At 41.1% G+C, this 18,451-nt stretch overlaps 1 protein-coding gene across 4 annotated transcripts in view; it reads left to right on the top strand.

The window, feature by feature from the left end:
• Positions 1 to 17,950, top strand: part of pmepa1 (prostate transmembrane protein, androgen induced 1) — a 45,621-nt gene extending 27,671 nt beyond the window's left edge. For 3 of the 4 annotated variants that reach the window (XM_028405285.1, XM_028405283.1, XM_028405282.1), the window contains exons 2-5: positions 12,162 to 12,316; positions 13,406 to 13,459; positions 14,150 to 14,499; positions 14,600 to 17,950. In XM_028405285.1, coding sequence (XP_028261086.1) covers positions 12,203 to 12,316; positions 13,406 to 13,459; positions 14,150 to 14,499; positions 14,600 to 14,912 — 831 coding nt within the window. In that variant the 5' untranslated portion in view covers positions 12,162 to 12,202 and the 3' untranslated portion in view covers positions 14,913 to 17,950. Of the gene's footprint in view, positions 1 to 9,569; positions 9,678 to 12,161; positions 12,317 to 13,405; positions 13,460 to 14,149; positions 14,500 to 14,599 lie in introns of those variants that run through there. The other variant, XM_028405284.1, reaches the window with a different exon arrangement.
• The last annotated feature ends 501 nt before the right edge of the window (positions 17,951 to 18,451 follow it).

Raw genomic sequence — 18,451 nt, 5'->3', positions numbered from 1 at the left:
CACACTAGTGGTGCTTTTCAGACATCAAAACAGAGCTTTGGAGTGGATAAGTGTGTAAGTGTTGGCTTTATATACTGAATACTGTTGTGCTGATGGGAAGCGTTAGCCTGCTTTTTAACCATTGGCTGGACAGATTTGGGCTCTGGAAGCTTGTCAGTTTTCAGCACATTGCTGCACTTCTCTGTGTTTTTAGGCTACATTGAACATGTTAATATAATGAGGACTGTTTGTGGAGCAGAACGTACCTTTTTATGGCTACATGTCTGGCACCTTTGCAGGGTGGGGTTGAGTTGTGTTGTGTCACTTTGCCGACCCAACACTGGACCCACTGAGTTTGTGAAAAAAAAACAGGTATAGAGTGGTGTTATGTCTTCATGTAGCTGTAGCCATATTTATCATATTCATCATTGCAACATGCACAAGTACATTTAATGCCATTCTGTTGAAATCTGGAGTTTGCTAGCAATCAACAGTATTGTTTGTAGTGTGCACATTAAATGCAAGTTTTTATGGTGGACAAAACTCACGGCAACAAGTCAGTAACAAATGAGTGCAAATGAGTAACTCATCAGTTATACCGGGCACGTAACGTAAGCGCCACGTTGTAATCGCACCACACCGCACCATCTGCTGTTGATTGCTACCACTCTAGTCAATATGTAAGTGCACCGAGACCTCTGCTCTGCTCCGCTAAAAATATACGCCAAGTCCAGCACTCTGTCGTGCCCACAACTCGTCAATTGCACCAACCAGACTGAGCTGGCAGGACGTCCAGCACCAGAACAGCAGAGAGAATGCCTTGATGCATTTTCAAATAAATAAAAATAAAAACACTCACACCTACAGGCAATTTAGAGTCAAATTGGACTCCAGCAGGTAAAAAATGTCAGACACGTGACAATACTCTTCTCTACACGAGGGGGGCCCTGAAGAAAATGTTCGGGAACCATTGAGCTAAGCTAAGTTAGCTAGCTGTGGTATATGACATCTATTATATTTTTCCAGTTCTCAAGCTTGAGGAACTAAGAGATTTTTTTTGCCTTCTACAAACAGGACACGGATGGATTCCTCTTACAGGATGCTCTCTTTGATTCTTGACAAAAGCTACCATTGCACCTGAGGTGACATATTCTTGGCTTCTTCTCAGAAACACAATTCCTGCTTGCATTGTGTCCAACAACCTCCCACACCTTGTTCACTGAGAAGTCGGCAGGCCCTGCCAGCTGGCATGCACACAGCGCTTATACGTGAGGCCTGTATCGTTTTTGTGCTCCGGAGGCACAGAGCCAGTTTCCCAGCTTGTTTGCCATCCATCCATCTCTTCAGCCCCCATTACTCACATCCTCTAAACATTTCTGACACTGATGTTTCCGAGAAAACCTGACAACTTAAGTCAGCTGTAAACTTAAGTATACAGAAATCATCTGTAGTGTCGGGTGTGTTTGTTGGGACTTAAAATATAATTAGTTGAATATTCTCGCTCTTCTGTTGCTTCAGTTCTCTGGTTCTCTCAGTCTTTTCCTTGCAACACTTTATGTCTGTGGCTTTGTTACAATGATGCTGTTTGGGTTTCTGCTGATATTTGTTTTGTCTAAAGCACAGGTTATCTCTGTCGCACACAAAAGCAAAGGCGAGTTGACTCATGTGGCTGGATGATGTGAGCATTTGGGCCGATTTGAGTCTTTGAGAAAGAAAGGATCTTTTTAAAGCCAGGTGTTTCAAGTGTTTCGTTGTTGGCCTGTCCAACTGCTCCGGTGAGGCAGGTGAGGCTGCAGCGTATTGCTCAACGGCACCTAAAACACAAAGAAGGCGCATTAAAGTATTTGTGTGTTTGCATTGCTGGTTTATAGTTTATAAAGGAGGTAGGGTGGTGCTTCTTCCTCGGGTTCTTCTTTTGTTTGGTGGATTTTTTAAGAGAGGAAAAAAGATTGTATCACAAGAAAGATTGTACATTCAAGGTAACAGCAATAAACAGCAGATTTAAAACAATAACTAAATGTTTTTACTTAATTTGGGGCCACTTACATGGCCCAGCTTTTCAGATGGCAGTTTGATGGTTTGTCATCTATAAAAGGAAAGTGTAGATTTTAGCACATAAAGTCAAATACCCCAAAAAACTGATCAAATGAATTAAAGTTGCAACAGTTTTAGGCCCTCTTTGGCCATTGTTTACTGCAATATAACAGCATAGCTAGAAGTAGTCCACCCAAACTGAAGCCTTTTGTGCAGTATGACATGCTACAAACCATAATAAGGAAAGAAAATGTTATCCGTTTGCAATCTATTTGCGTTTTTACCCCCTCTACCAGCCAGTAAATTGCTGAATTTCCGTCGGGTCACTGCTTGTTGTGAGCCAATCAGGGCATCATACAGTAGAGTGTAGAATATTTTTTGTTTTGTTTACAGAATCTTATTGTTTTTACAGTTAAGATTTATGATTAATTATCTAATTTTAACAAAGAAATTGTGCATTTCAAAGCAATCCAATGATCTCTGGGCTCAGTGGCTTAAGTGCAATAAGGTCTTCTTTTCTAAACGTTGTCTGGATCATGTGTGGTTTTTATTAGAGCTTTAATGCTGAAGCGTTCTGCTGACAAGTTAAAACACTAAAAATCTTTAAGAATTTCGTATCAATCTTTGTGAAATCATCATTGTGTGATTTTGTGATTACATCCTGTCAAAACAGCCTGTTGGACCAGATGATCATGCTGCAGGTCATTTGTATTATTCATAAAGATGGCTGCTTTCCACACACATACATCAGTGTGGCCTTTATATTTCTTACCATTTTACATGGAATTGTTTTTCCCAGACACACACACAGGGTCAGTCAGACGTCTAGCCAGGTGTGTGTGTAAGGACTGGCTGGGCAGGTTTTTGCTTTGGCAGCTGCACACTGTTTAGAAACACACACACACACTAACACATACACACACTCACTCAGTCTCCCTTACACCCCCAAAGTTTAGCAGGCATGATTTCACTCTCACCATCTCTTTAACTTTATCTAAAACACACATGCGTGCACACACTCTTGCAGTTTCAGCACAACAGGTTTGTCCTTGAATCATTTTAGACTAAAATCTCCTCTTTTCTAACTCCTAACTGTTTTTCTTCTAAGCGCTATCATGCAAGAATGAGCACACAATCTTAAAGATGTGTTCGCTTCGTAGACCTTCCGGTTTCCTCATCCTGTTTTTTGGTCAGACAAGATCAAGAGAGGAAATAAAATGTGCTAGTGAATATCTCGATGATTTTTTCTACATTTTACCATGCCTCACACGCAGTGGTTGATAATAACTGGCTGTAAAGATCGTCAGTGTGTTCATATTGGTAGACCATCCTGCTGAACAATAGAAACATTCCTTTGGCTTCTTGTCAAGAGAACCTGTGTGATGCTAACCCACAGTTAGGCCTACAAAAACACACCATCCCTGCAGCACCCTACACTTTTTCTAATCACATGCCCTTCATGTATACATACTGTACTTAGGCAGTTTTACAACAAACATTGTCTTTCTTATCTTCAAAATGACCTTTTTAATTGACAAACATCATGTGTTTAATACATAGTATTTTCAGGCTGTCAGTTTGGTAATTATAATAAACCTGAATCTGCTTGATCTAGATTTAACGACTATTAATTAGAATCCACAGTGAAGTGTTATAGTGTATTAAGAACCAAATAATCAGTAAATTATTACATACCATAATCTCTATCTGAATTTATAACTGTAAAACACACAGACAGCAGTGACAGAACTGGTAACTATATTACTGTGCGTGTGTACACACACACACACACCCACTGCACACTGTTAATGATTATTATTATGTCTAGTATCACTTTGGATCAGAGCCATCACACACACACAACCTGCTCTGTGACTTCCCTCTTTCACATTTAAATGAACACTGTGTGTGTTTATGTACGAAGGTCTCACTGTGTGTTTGTGCACCTTGGACTGTGTGTGTGTGTCTGTGTGTGTGTGTGTGTGTGTGTGTGTGTTTGTATCTGTGGGGGTGTGAGACAACAGGGGTAGTCTAGCTCCTTCTGGCTAGAATTATAATGAGCAACACACACACACACACAGAGCCAGACAAGCAGCTGATAATGAGGTTTGATTTTCATATGTTTCAGACAGAATGCTCTGCAGGTCAGCTAGTACACAGTGGAGCTGTGTGTGTGTGTGAGAGAGAGAGTTTGTTGTGTGAGTGATTTCTTGTCTCCTTCTTGTAGGACTTTGCATGCACTCACGTTTTTCATTGTTAACATGAATGACTGTGTGTGTGTCCATTACAGCTCTAGGTGTGTTTTTTGCTTTTGTCTGTGTTTTGTTTCCGTATCACTGATGTTTATTTTATTTATTATAAGCCAGACTGCTTTTCGTGGTTAACACAAAAACAACAAAAATAGCACATATACAAACCCTCTGTGTGTCAATGGACCAGATTTCTGCAGTCTCTATTATTAATTTTATATTATACTAAGTAGTATTGTTTTTATTTTATTTTTTTATGTTTTTCTAACATCAGCAGATCCATACAGTTAAAGCAGACCTACATGTGTCATTGCTTCCTGTGATTTAATATAACAGGTACAAATATGGAGGCCAGGTTGGTCTGGACTGGCAACAGAGTTGGCGCCTCTTCATGTTTCTTCCTCTTCTTGTCATATCATATGGATGTGCTGATTTTAAAATACAATACAATAAAGTTTTTTTTAACATGCAAAGTGTAAAATAAAATAAATTTGAATAAAATAACACACAAGCCACCAGATATCAGGTGCCAAACACAGGACTGCTTAATTACAGCCTCTCTAGTCCAACCATGGCCCACTTCCCCAAACAGATAAACACACAAATCAAGTCATCTTGATGAGTATCAATTAGCAATTAGCATAGGATGGTACTAGACGGTGGGTATGCTTTGTACATGTCTAATCAGCTGTTCGTCCATGCTGCCTCTGCCAGCCTGCAGTGTCGCTCATGAAAACTGTGATTCACCGAGTGTGATTGGAGGCGCAGTGAAGGGATCACAACCGTGACCTTAAAGGGGAAAAGATGGTCATTTAATCAGTGCTCAGCTCCGGTACTCAGCATGAAAAATAAACCCACTGTAATAGATGTACTTTTCTGGATGATATAGGTCTAATATTATTAATTGACACTTTTTAAACTCACATTCACACAACCATTATCAGCAGTCAGATACACCACTTTAAATAGAACAGCTCTAATATTAATAGTTTACTATTAACAGGTGTAATAATGATTAGCTGATGCACTCTGTTACTATAGCAACAAAACTTTGTGCAGGTGAATGTAATAAAGTAATCGATCAGTATCTCATCATTTCCACTGGTAGCTGCCTATTAAATTCTCTTCAGACAGAGGATACCTGACCTTACTGGATTCATTGGAACAGTGACTGGACAGTGTTCTGTCATTCAGACATATAGAGCAGCTCTAAGCCTGCTTTTCTTTCTACCACATCCATCTGCAAGGCCTGTTCCTGCCTCTCTGTGAACCCTGTCGTCATAGTTCCTCTGCGCCTGGATGCAGATAGTGCATGCTATAGTATGTTAAATATCTCATTCTAGTCGTGACTTTTACAGTGATGGGTGTGTGTGTGTGTGGTTGCTTATTAGAACCAGAAGTGACCTGATATTTTAGACCTTTTTCTGCACCATTAGCCAGGCATCTGAAAACTTTATGGACTGAAAGTCAAATGGGGTCAGAGGTCACAGCTCTCTGATCATAGTGATAAGAATTATGCTCTGTGCATTTCATGGCCAAAGCATGTGTCACACAGAGTCAGTGACCTAGAGTTAGCATAGCTAGCATTCCAAATGGGACTCACAGTTTAACATGGGAGTTCCCTGGATTAGCACTCTAAATTTAAACTAATGCTCCTCTCGGTCCCCTCCTGTCCTGCTCCGGCACTCTACTCTCTCCTTTATTACAGCTTCACTACAACTCCACTCTGTGTCTGATGACTGTACTCTAATTGTCTTAAAATGCATACATACATCATACATCAGACCAATAAGCTGCCATATTGGATTTTTAAAATGATTCCAGTAACAGAGTGTTGATGTAAGTTTTCCAGAATGTCTTTGTAAATCGTCATATAATGCACTTTCATGTTGCATCGAAAGATGAGAATTAGAAAGGAGATAACTGACCCCTTCAACCACAAACACACACACACACACACACACACATAGACTCCTTTTATCCTTTTCCCACTGCAGTGGGAGTTTTGTGGACCAAAGTTCCCACACTTGTTGGCTGCACCATGACCATGCTTCCAAAGTCAATGGTGTGTATGTGTTTGTGTGTGTGTGTGTGTGTGTGTTTGTCGCTCCTCCCTCTCGACCCCCTATAGTCTTTCTCATGGAAATTGGCAAGCAAATTGTGTGAACCTATGACCTATAACTCTCTCTCACACACACACAGACACACACACACACATACACACATGGTCACACAGACACACACACTCTGTCTCACACACACACACAGCTGTCTGTGCTATTTCTGACTACCCAGACTGTCGAGTCATCTGAGGACTGAGAAGGGAGGGGGGGAATTAGCAAGCTTTTCTCTCCCTTCATGCCCTTTCCTTCTTCCCTTTCTACTCTTTTCATCATTGATTTTTAGTCTTTCTCTTCTTTGTCACCTGCTTTTCTTTCCTCTCAGTCTTTAAATTATTTTCTCTTGCATTTGCTCATATATTTCATGTTTTATCTTCTTCATCGTCATTGCTCTGACTGCTTTTCCAACTTCTCTGCTCCCTCCTTCCTCTCCACCATACTTTCTTTCTCCCCCTCCCTTTCCGTCTGTCTGCTCTCTCTCTCTGAGCCATCTGACTCGGCAATGACCGCCGGTGACCTTTAGCTGAATGCAGGAGGAGGAGGAGGAGGAGGAGAAGAAGGCAGATAGACTGAGAGCAGGCAGCTGATGACAAATGAGCTAATTGCTTTAGATTAACCATGGAGTGTCTGCCTGCCTGCCTTCCAGGCTTACAGCCTCCTACTATCAAGACACAAACACTGCATGGGGAGGGAAGAGATCAGCAGATCAGAGATCAGCAGTCTCACTCATGCAACATGACCGGGAAGTGAAAATGTTTTACCCGCTTTCTGTTGATGTTTTTCAACTGAAGTAACTGTAGCTTCAGTGAATTTGAGTCAGATGAGGGCAGTTATCCTGCCCACAGCAACATCATATTGGATGTGTCATCCAGTGATTTTAGTTTTGCACTCCTGCATCCTAAAACTCTTCTTCCGCTTCTCTGAAATGCATGTTTATTGTAGAAAGAAGCTGCATCCTGTCTGACTAACCCTTTTAAATGTAAGATTATAAACTATATTTCAAACCATGTTATTATACATGCTATTTTAAAAGTGCACAACATAAACCACTGTAAAAAAAATGCTTCACTTCTCATTGCAATCAGGAAGCCATGATCGACCGACTTGTGACAGCGGTCCTGTGACAAATTTTTTTTTTTTTTCTGCGGTCTGCAAATTCATTTCTACTTCTTCAAAAATAATATTTAAAAAAAAAAATGTATGTCTTTAAAACTGTGTAACATGTGAGGCATGTTTGAATCCTCACTGCTTCCTGCCAACATAACTGCAATGAGTCCACTGACCTGGAAGACTTGATATTGCAGTGACAAAAATGAGGACTAATAATGTGACAGGAGTGAAAAATTAATTAGGGGGTCGGAGGGTTAAAGTTTGAGCACAACCAAAAAGAACAGTCTATACATAGACCAAAAATATTATCCCCAAATTTACCCGAGGGACCTTCCCAAAGGGATTAATAAAGTATATTCTATTCTATTCTACTCTGTGAATCCTACATTTCCCATAATGCAACTTTTCTTTGCTTTTTTCAAAATTTGTTTCTGAAACTGAAAAACAGCTCTAAAAAATGCTCTTAAAATGAACCTTGTGGTCACTTTGTTTAGGTTGTATATATATTTTCTTGTTGACTGTTGATGATGAGCAGGTCATTAAGGCCTTGGAGCTTTCAGTGAGGTACACAGGAAGCTGTTTTCTGCACACTAAAGAAAGAGTGTTATTGTGTATATTTGCTGAAGTGTGTTTTTAGCCTCAAGGATGTTTTTTCATGGATTTTTGCTTTGCTACAATCTGAAAAGGCAGAGATGCTGGGTCAAAAACAGGACGGATGGATTTGGATTATTTTTATGTGGCTTTGGTGTGTGTGTGTGTGTGGGGGGGGGGGGGGTACATTATGTAATCTTCTTACACCTGCTGTTGAAATTCACTTCACTGTGCAGAACATCTGGATGGAAACATCACATGAGTTTGCATGAGTGGAAGGAGTGGGCTGAGCGAATGAGGGGAGGGCATCTGCTGGGTGACCCGCTGCTGACCCGTCTGACAGGTTCTGGTTTCATGTGGTCTGACAGGCTTTGTTTTTACAGCAGAACAGGTATCTTTCTGTCAGATGTGTGAAGAAGCTGAATATATAAGTGAGGGATCAGTCACACGTGTGATGTGGCCGTTTTCACACAGCTGTAGTGGCAGTAATGAGGGACTGAGTGTGTTTGTGCATATACATGCATGAGAGTCGCTGTGTAACCTGCTGCTTTGCCAACGCACTCACACACATTATGTGGTAAATGAGGTCATCAGACTGTCACATGTCACCTAGTTCCACTTTTACACTATAGTTTCCACTTGTAATATGGGTAATACAGATAGCATTAGATAAGCAAGCAAGTGAAAGAGTCAAGAAATGAGGGGTTAACAATGTAACACACACTCCCATTTCCTTTCCTTTCCTTCTTTTCCTCATTCTTCCTTTTCCTTTTTTCATTCCCTTACCCTTCTTTCCTTCCTCCCTTCTTTCCTTCCTCCCTTCTTTCCTTCCTTCCTTGAAGATAAAATATGACACCATTGAAAATGACAGTAGACAGTAGACGGCTGTCTCGACCACACTGGTGAACTTCATTGAAAACTTTTTCTCCACATATTGCAGCATATCTCAGTTTAAAGTGTTTGTCTGCCACTCTTATAGTTCTGAGAGCCTCAGTGTCTGCACGTCCTAATGAGAGGAGTTCAGACTGCCCCTCCTACCCTTGTCTCTCTCATCATTATTCTGTCCATCCCTCTGACCCATCTGTCTCTTCCAGACGCTCCCACCACACCCCCTCGTTTTCTCTCCCCCTCTATCTCTCTGTCTCTTTCTCTCCCTCCCCCCTCTCCCTCACATTGACCCCTTTTGTTCACATCTATTGGGTGGTGGTGGTAGTGATAGGAGGGGGTGCAGGAAGGGTCTGCTCAGCTGTTTCCTGTGTCTGGACAGTGTGGGAATGTGTGTGAGAAAAAGTTGCAGACAAAGCTCAGTCTAGGCTCAGACTGTGTGTCGACCAGTGAGGACACACACTCGGCGTCGGAGCATCCACAGGACATGTAGCTCAGGGTTTTTACTGCTGCGTTTTCTTTTGGTTTCTTTTCTTTTGGTTTGGTTTTATTTTTTTTTCACTAGTTGCCTTTTTGCCTCAGGAGGAGATCTTTGGGTTCTGATCAGTTTTCAAGATTTTCAGAGAAAGTTTTGGTCTTAGTGACGAGACTATGCAGCCGTCACCAGGGAGTCACAACCATGACAACTGTGTTCAGACACAACTGTGTGGTGAGTTTCCTCAGGCACTTTCTGACAGATTTTCTTCTCTGTGTCTTGTGCTGTTTATACTTAACCCATAATAATCATAATATTTTATTTGTATAGCACTTTTTAAGACAGAGTGCCTTACATTTCATAAAATACACAGAAAAATAAAACATAATAAAACAACAAATTATAAACAGTATTTCAAAACATTAAAAGTCATTAAAAATCTGGCAAAGTTCACAGTATGTCCATCACTTTGTATAAATGCTGCAGGTTGTTTATAGTAAAAATAATGAACAATTGTCATTTATATATATTGACATGTTTTGGATGGAAGATTTTTATTGATCACTTGTTAATGGTGTTAATCCTGCTAATCCGTTCAGTCATGAAATAATAAATACACACATCTGTGTAAAAAAAACAAAAAAAACATAAATAAATAAATAAAGTAAATATATAAATGCCAGAAAGATATTGATCATTTGAAAATTCTACAGCTTTTTCCCTGGTCTTATTATATATATATATATATATATATATAGTTGGGATAATTAGGCTGATCTGTGTCATTATGATTTCATCATATTGTAATGCTGCAAAAAAGACTAATTTGAGGAAATCAAACACCACCGTATGGACGTCCGCTAATGCACTGTAAAAAAAAATTGCAACATAACATTTGCATGTATCTAAATATGACAACCAGAAATCTTCGAGTAGTTTTCGTGCAAAGAGATTAATATTAGCCTTGTAATTGATGCAGCAGCACAAACAACAAAACAAAAAAAGGACAAACTAACAAACTAAACTAACTAAAAAGTCATTAACTAATGGTTATTGATCAGTTTTAAGTCAGTGGATAAACTTCCTGGCCATGCACTCCTGTTCAACCTTGAGTATACAAACTTCACCTGATCAGTTGTTGAGTGAGAATTGCACTACTGTACCTCTTGAGCTCAGGTTTGCAGGCAAAAGTCTGAAGTAGACTTAAGTAGGCCTGTGAAAAAATGAGATTATTGCACTGATCAGTGTGTGTCTTGGTTGCTAGTCTTTCTGCTGCCTAGTTGTTTGAGTTAAACCTGTAGTTTTATTGATGTTAAAAGTGTGTGTTTGTTAATTTGTGTGTGATGATAAGAATCTGTGACCTGTATGTTGTAGAAGTCCCACCATGACTGCCTGCGTGTCTCTTAAAGTTTTGTAATGCTGATCAGACTGTGAGAACTGGTGTGAACCGTCTGAAAAGCAGTCTGTGTGTGTTACTTTATGTTCCTCTGTCTGACTTGGCCCTGACCTCTGCCTGCTCCCTGTGAAAAAAAGTGTGAGAAAAAGGCTCTGTTGTGTATGTGTGTATGTGGGGGTGTGTGTGTGGAGGTGATGTGGGTGTTGGAAGCAGGGGAGGTGGGGGTGTAGCTGGAGCAGACTGTGTCTAAACAAAGCTAGCCCTGTCTGTGTGTCTGGTGTGTCTGACTCTGTGTCTGTGTGTGTCAGACACACTCCTGACCTCCACATAAGGACCGTAGCTTTGTCTGAAAACCTCTGTTTTAATGGTGAACTCCTCCTTACAGCAGGGTTATTATGTGTGTTCTGATATTCTGCGACTTTATTTTCTATTGTATAAAGAAGCCAAAACAGCACTAAAAAAATTTCTATAAAAATATTTGGTGATCACAAATATCTTTTAAAGATGTGTTGCTGCTTTTAGTTTTATATCGTTTGTAGAAACGATATGAAAATAAGTGCATCAGAAAAACTGATTCATCATTAGTATTGGATCATATTGACTTTTATGTTTTTTATACTGTTGTTCTCTCCTCTGTGTTTGATGGAATCACACGTAAAAATGAACAAATGGCATTTCTGACGTGCATAAAATTTAAATTCAAAGGAAATGTCTATTTTCTTGCTATATGAACAGCTTCTGTTGCACAGATGGGTTCAGCTGTGAAGTCAATAATAGGAATTTATAGCTTTTCTGCCATGTGACTAGCATCCTCCAAGTCTACTCAGGTTCAGATAAGTTCAGTTTATATGTTTGAACCGTTTAGATTATGTAGATTATGGGTATAATAGATATGAGTATGAACCCTAATTAGTCTGTGTTGTTCTTTTGCTTTAGCCATGATTATCCTGTAACTGCCTTCGGTCTTAATTAGAAGCCACTAATTTGGCCCCTTTATAAAGTATTATTTAAGGCCCATTTCATGGATTTACTGTAATCATGCTGAGATTACAGTAGAAAACATGATCTAAATAAATCCAATACAGGCCGAGATACTTTAGCATTTAATCTTGTGCATGTGTTAAGTTTCAAAAAACATACTACATTTCCCATAATGCAACTGTATGACATGTTTCAAGCGCCTGTCCTTGTCTAGTAAACGCCAGTGTTTTACATGCCCTAGTTGGTAACACAGACCTCCATTGAGTCACTCTGCTGAGATGACATCACCGTGACACCAAACCGGTAAAATGACCTAGATCTGTGCCTCCGTGTCTTTGCAGCCCAGCTGGAGTTCGTCCAGATCCTGGTGATCGTGGTCGTCATGATGGTGATGGTGGTCGTCATCACCTGCCTGCTCAATCACTACCGCCTATCAGCACGCTCCCTCCTCTCCAGACACGCACCCACGCGCAGGAGACACTTGCCACTGGCCAGCGTAAGTCGAATACACCTGGACTTTGATGATATGTGTGTCTGGCCCAGAATAAATGACACAGACTATAAGAAAACTTCTCTGACCTTGTTGCTATAATAATCTTTATGGGAAGACTTCCTGCAGTGCAGACTGAGGAAATGAGCAGTCGTTTCAGTAGATTAGTCAAAGTGAGCACTGAGTTCTGAGGAATCTGAAGAAAGGCCGACTTTGAAGCCAGCTGAGTGACAGCATGTGATCACAGTGATTAAACGCTGCTGCGGGCTAATGCTAACACACTGACTCACTTCTTCGCTGAGGGCCGCAGCGGCCCCGCGACGTCTATTTCCAGAAACACACATGCACTGACTTTACACCTGAGGCTTCTTCAAACATATGACTTCACTTGTGCTCCCTGAATCACCTGCTACTGTGTGTGTGTGTGTGGCTCCAGATATGACTAAAAGATGAGGCATGAACACACACACACATACACACACACAGCTTCTGATAAGCTCAAGGGAGTCATAGTGTCCTAGTTAATTTGGATTAGTAGACAGACACACTGACACATATACAGTCAGACACACAGGCAGGAAAACTCAAACCAAAGAAGTTGCACACAAAAACTTCATCACAGTCATTTATATAGCTGTGAACAACTATGAATTATTAGCATTAATATAGCGGCTAACGACACTTGACTTTCTCATATCACCAAGGTGGAAAGACACTGTATTGACAATGTTTTACTGAGACTTTTGAAGGATTGTGTAAGGACATCAACACACATAAAGGCAGCTTAAGGTGCTTAATGCTCCAGCTGAGCCCTCTAGTGGACAAAAACAAATTCTATGTAAAAGCACAGCAGAGACCAGCTGGATTCCACAAAAGCTGAACTTTTGTTTTCACAGTTAACTGCACAATAAAGCTGTAAACAAAGCAAACATGACAACAATAGCTATTCACAGCTGGACAGAGCACACGTCTACATTAGTGCACTGACAGTTTTTAATGGCATTTGTTTCTTCAGTATTATATTGTGAAGATGCATCTGCAGTGGATATGCTCCTAATGTGCATGTGTATGTAAAATTCTTCTTTCCTTTCACAGGAGGGAGGTCTGTGGTCCTCGGAGGGCACAGGGACAAACAGTAGTCTAAATGAGGTGAGTTAATGTAAAGATATTAATGCAGCTACAGACCAGGAGGAGAACTCGTCTATGGCGGCCCGCACAGCCTCGCACCTAACCTAAGAAAAATGCATTAGACAAAACACCAGCAAATTCAGAAAACTTCATGCTTAATGCTGCTTGTCAGTGATGTTGGGTGAAATACAGGTTTAATCGTATTTTTACATGCTGGTTGCATCTTTGTTAGTCTTCGGTGTATTATTGGTTTGCCAGTTGTCTGCATGAGCTCAGTAATTTGTATCAGCAGATAAGTTGACGCTGATAAAAAAATAACTGTGTCCTCAGTGGATGTATCAAGAACTGATGATGTCATGACATCGATGACGGGAAAGTATATCTGCGGTGTGAAGGTTGTCAAAGTGTGATAAACTGCTAGCATAGCTACTGTCTGCTCCTGTGCTGCATTAGTATTCCTTCATAACCACAAGTTTATTTATCTGATTTCATAACACTAGGAAAGGATGGTCTGTACAGTTAGGTGGAAAATATGGAAATATATTGACATTGGTCTCCACTGTTTCAGCCAATGTTGTTATTGGCGCCACCTGCCATGTTTCTGTATTTTCAGATGCCTAGTTTCAATGCTTAGTTCAAAGTTATGGAAACCAAGATCATTACTATCATTGTGTACAACACAGCAGTAATGTCATGTCCTTATTCTCACAGCACCAGGTGTACAACCCCCGTCCTCCAGACCGAGGGGTCCACTCTTCATACCTACAGCGGGACCCACAGCCTCAGCCTCCGCTCCAGTCGCAGCGCTTCCAGCACACTTATGCCCCGAGTCGCTTCCAGCCAACGTACCCCTACCTGCCACAGAGCCTCATCGATCTCCCCCCAACTATCTCCCTCTCAGATGGGGAGGAACCCCCGCCGTACCAGGGGCCCTGCACCCTGCAGCTCAGAGACCCTGAGCAACAGATGGAGCTGAACCGCGAGTCGGTCAGAGCTCCACCTAATCGAACAGTGTTCGACTCCCATCCCCTCGACCCATCCAATGCCTGCCTGCGAGCCAGGTAACAGAGCCAAGCTACCAGATCTTAGAACAGATCTACTAAGAGGGTCATGGTCTGTCATTGTTGTGTGTCTTATTTATCGTTGTTGTTTTGCTCTCAGTCTGCAGGCTCCTCCTCCAAGTGTCCATTCAGGCATCAGTGTGTTAGAGGCGCAGGAGGCCTTGTCCCGGCAACAGAAGCAGGGTTCTCGAGTGGATGGAGCTCCTCCGACCTACAGCGAGGTGATCGGGCACTACTACCACCCCGCAACCCTGAACTCCAGCCACAACTCTCGGACTGTTACATCCTCACAAGCGCCCCCGTCCTCGCTTATACATGGCGTGCTCCGACCTCCACTCCAACAGCACAGAAGTGTGGACACCAGGAACACCAGGAATACAAAGGAGAAATCCCAGAAGCCCCAACAGGTGTGACAGTTCTGCTTTCTCTCTCCTAACCAATGAGTAAAACACAGGATCTGCAGGACAAGGAGGAAAAAACAAATCACACGGTAAAATCTACGCTGAGCTGGTTAGTCGTAGTTGTAGCTGACATGGTCAGTTTCACACACCCCTGCTTTACCGAGCTGAGAATCGGCAGCATGCTCTGGCTTTTCATTCCACATCACTCCTGCGGAGCGCCGTCACGAGAAGAATCCTGGTCCTTTCTGTTCCACAGCTTCCTGTCAGATGAACCGGTGATGATGTCAGAGAAGAGGTCATGACTCCTCTATCAGACTGATCTGAGTAGTCTTCATTCATTATAAATATTTACTTATTCTGTTCTTTTTCTTTGTTTGTCTTTTTGTCCATGCTTACAAGTCCTATCCAGGCGAAATCTTCTTGATTTTGTCGCAATCTTCTGGGTTCTTCCAGGTTTTAGGATTTGTTTTTATTTTTCCAGCGATAATCCTCCAACCCCCATCTTGCTGCTTTGAGTCTCGTTTCACAGTCCAACCCTGGCGGCAACTCCTGCACCAGACTTTAGCTGTATCACCGGGACACTTGTTGGCATGTTAGGAGTTAAGTTTAGAAGTAGTTAGCTCAAACTAGCCCACCAGTTGTAACACAGTGCTAACAGTCCTCCGGCTAAACGTTCTGCCTTACACACTGACCAACTGATGCAGGAGTTGTCTTTTTTTTTTCTTAATGTTTTCTAAAGGTTTGCACAAGACTGTTCACCACAGAAAGAAAAAAAATCTGCAATATGATTGATGAGAGAGAAAATAGAGAAAGTAGGGGTATTTTTCTAAACTTGATGGATTCTTATTTGTTTTTATTTGTTGTCTACTTTTAGAAAAAAAGAGAAACAAACATCAGTTGGATTTGTTGGGGTGCCAACTTTGCAGCATACATGTTGACATGTATTACATATGGAGTATATATATATATATATATATATACACATACATGTATGCAAAACCGAGAGTGAAAAAGCACGAATTTATAGTTATTTATATAATTGCTGAAAAGAATTGCACTATTTTTTTAGTATGCGCAGATGGAACGTTCAAGCGAGACTTTTATTGTGAAGGAGCTCTGTGTATTGAGGCATATAAGAGAGAGAGAGAGAGAGAGAAGAACATGGCGGCATCAGCGGCGAGTCAGCAGCACAGTGCGCAGCAGCTTGTATCATGATCCATTTACGGGGAGATTCCGACGTTGGTCCAATGGGCTCGGGACAACCATTACTGTACCATTGATTTAAAAAAAAATAAATAAATAAAAAGAATCCCTGGTTTATGCAAAAATGTCAAGAGTCCCACAAAACCAACCACGAGTCGGCATCCAACCTATGGGCCTAATCAGAAACTCTTTCTCTTTCTCTCATCCTATTGGCCGAATCATTAGCCAATCCCAAAGCTGGCTGTCACTACCTCGACCAAACAAGTCAAGCACATAAGAGTTTGCTCATCTTAATCAGACTTTGTCACATTATGTAAATGTCTGAACTAATCAAGACAAAGTGAAATGTAAGAGTAGAATTAGGTAGAGTAGGACGATGATGTAGAATTAGTGTTTGATCCTGCTGTGTGTTATTTTATTTGAATGTCAGAGTTTATGTTCGTCGGGTGAGAAGAGAGAGAACGATTCAGAACCAGTGACACCGAACGCCCCCCCTCCCTTTGTAGTGTATAACTCAGGAAGAAAGCCAGTCGCCCAACAGGCCCTAAATGTGTCATATGCTGCTGACTGTGCACTGCTGCCACCAACCTTTTTCACACACACACACACACACATCTCCAGTTTTCTTCTAAAAGTTACATCTTTGAGTCCTTTCCTGTAGTATTAGTGGTTATTTCTCTCTCTCTTGCAGGCGTCTCTGAGCACTTTACTGCACCGGGAAAGAGACCTCGGTCAGCCAGCCCGAAACAAATCCTGTTTTAAGTTCAGTTCTCCAGCACTGCACTCTTAAAACATGCAAAGAGTTGTGCAGCAAAACTTTAATCCACCTTTTATTTCATGCAAGAAGTTTCCAAATATGACTAGACAAGCAGCAGTCACATGGTCTTTGAACAGTCATGTGATGAGTTGCATTGTCTTCTTTGGTCGAAGTTTCTGTCCACAACTCATTGAATGCTTCACAAGACAAGTTGTTGCAAGCTAGACACAGTGAAGTGTTGAAAAGTGACACGAGTGTTGATAGCAACTCGTCTTGCGTCGTCTCTTTCGGAGTGCAGTGTCAAAGTGTAAACAGAAACATTTGGACCTAATAAATTGAACCTATTGATTATCGTACCACAGGTGAGGTCAGTGCCTTCTAGTGTCCAGTCTTTATGCAACAGCGCCCTCCACAGGAACCAAACCAAACTGCAGCCAAAACCCCCAGACGTTTTCAGCCTAAAGAGAGCAGAGCGTCAAAAGGCCAAAAAAATATATTTTATAATCTAATATTATTTTATTCTTTTTGTCTTCTTTTTTTATTCATCAATGAATCATATGATGTAACAGACAAAACAACACAAAAAGCTAAACTTCTGCTTAAATATATTTTATAATAATAATAACATTTAATAGTCATATACATTCATGTTTCTTTTTTCTATTTAGTTGTGTTCTACAAGCCCAACAGGACAGTTTAATAAACAGATTTAATTTCATATCTGGATGGTAAGCAGAGTCAAAAAGTCAATCAGAAGCTTTTCTCTCTTTCTCCTGCACTGCTCTCTATGTAATAATGAGCACTTAAACTAGAATCATTCTATCAAGTTATCAATCTATTGACCCAAAGCAGCTGAAGGAGTGACCGTTGGATCAATCAGTGCGTGAATCACCTTTGACCTTAAAATGAGATTTTGACCCCGGTCCAAATGTTTAATTTATTCACTTTGTTGCGTCTTTTTTTTTTAAAAAACTTTGCACCACTATTATACTTGAGTTTGGGCCTTATTATCGATATATTTGAATGGTTTGGTTTCCTGGAGGGTTTGCAGCGGGTATGATAAGGCTGGACAGGCTCTGTTTGGATAAAATAAATGATAAATAAATCGGTGCTGGCTGCCGATACAAATGAAAACAGGATGAGGATAAGGGAGGATGAGGAGCGGCTAACACGCTGCACTGCCAACACATGCACACTGGTGTGTTTACATGCAGAGAGATAGCAGTCGTTCACCAGTGAGCTTTCATTAACATCTCATGCTTTAAGCCGGCATGAAGGCAGTGTTAGCAGGTTAGCGTATTGCTAACAGAGCAGCAGTGTTTTTCACACAGGACAGTGTGTGTGTGTGTGTGTGTGTATACACCAACCTGCCCTGGGAAAGACCTCCAGTTGTCTAGACAAAAACTAAACACTCAGAGGAGCAGACTAAACAGATTAAGACCACACACACACACACACACACCACTGTCCAGTACATTTTTCTTATTATTGTGGACCACACAAGATAGCAGAGACATTTATCTCACACACACCTGGATCTCTTCCTCCTCCTCCATCTTCCTGTTAAACAAGCTCTTCCTGTTCCCTAGAG

Source organism: Parambassis ranga, chromosome 5 (genome assembly GCF_900634625.1).
Source record: "Parambassis ranga chromosome 5, fParRan2.1, whole genome shotgun sequence".
NCBI lineage: Eukaryota > Metazoa > Chordata > Actinopteri > Ambassidae > Parambassis > Parambassis ranga.
This window is presented reverse-complemented; position numbering and strand designations above follow the sequence as displayed.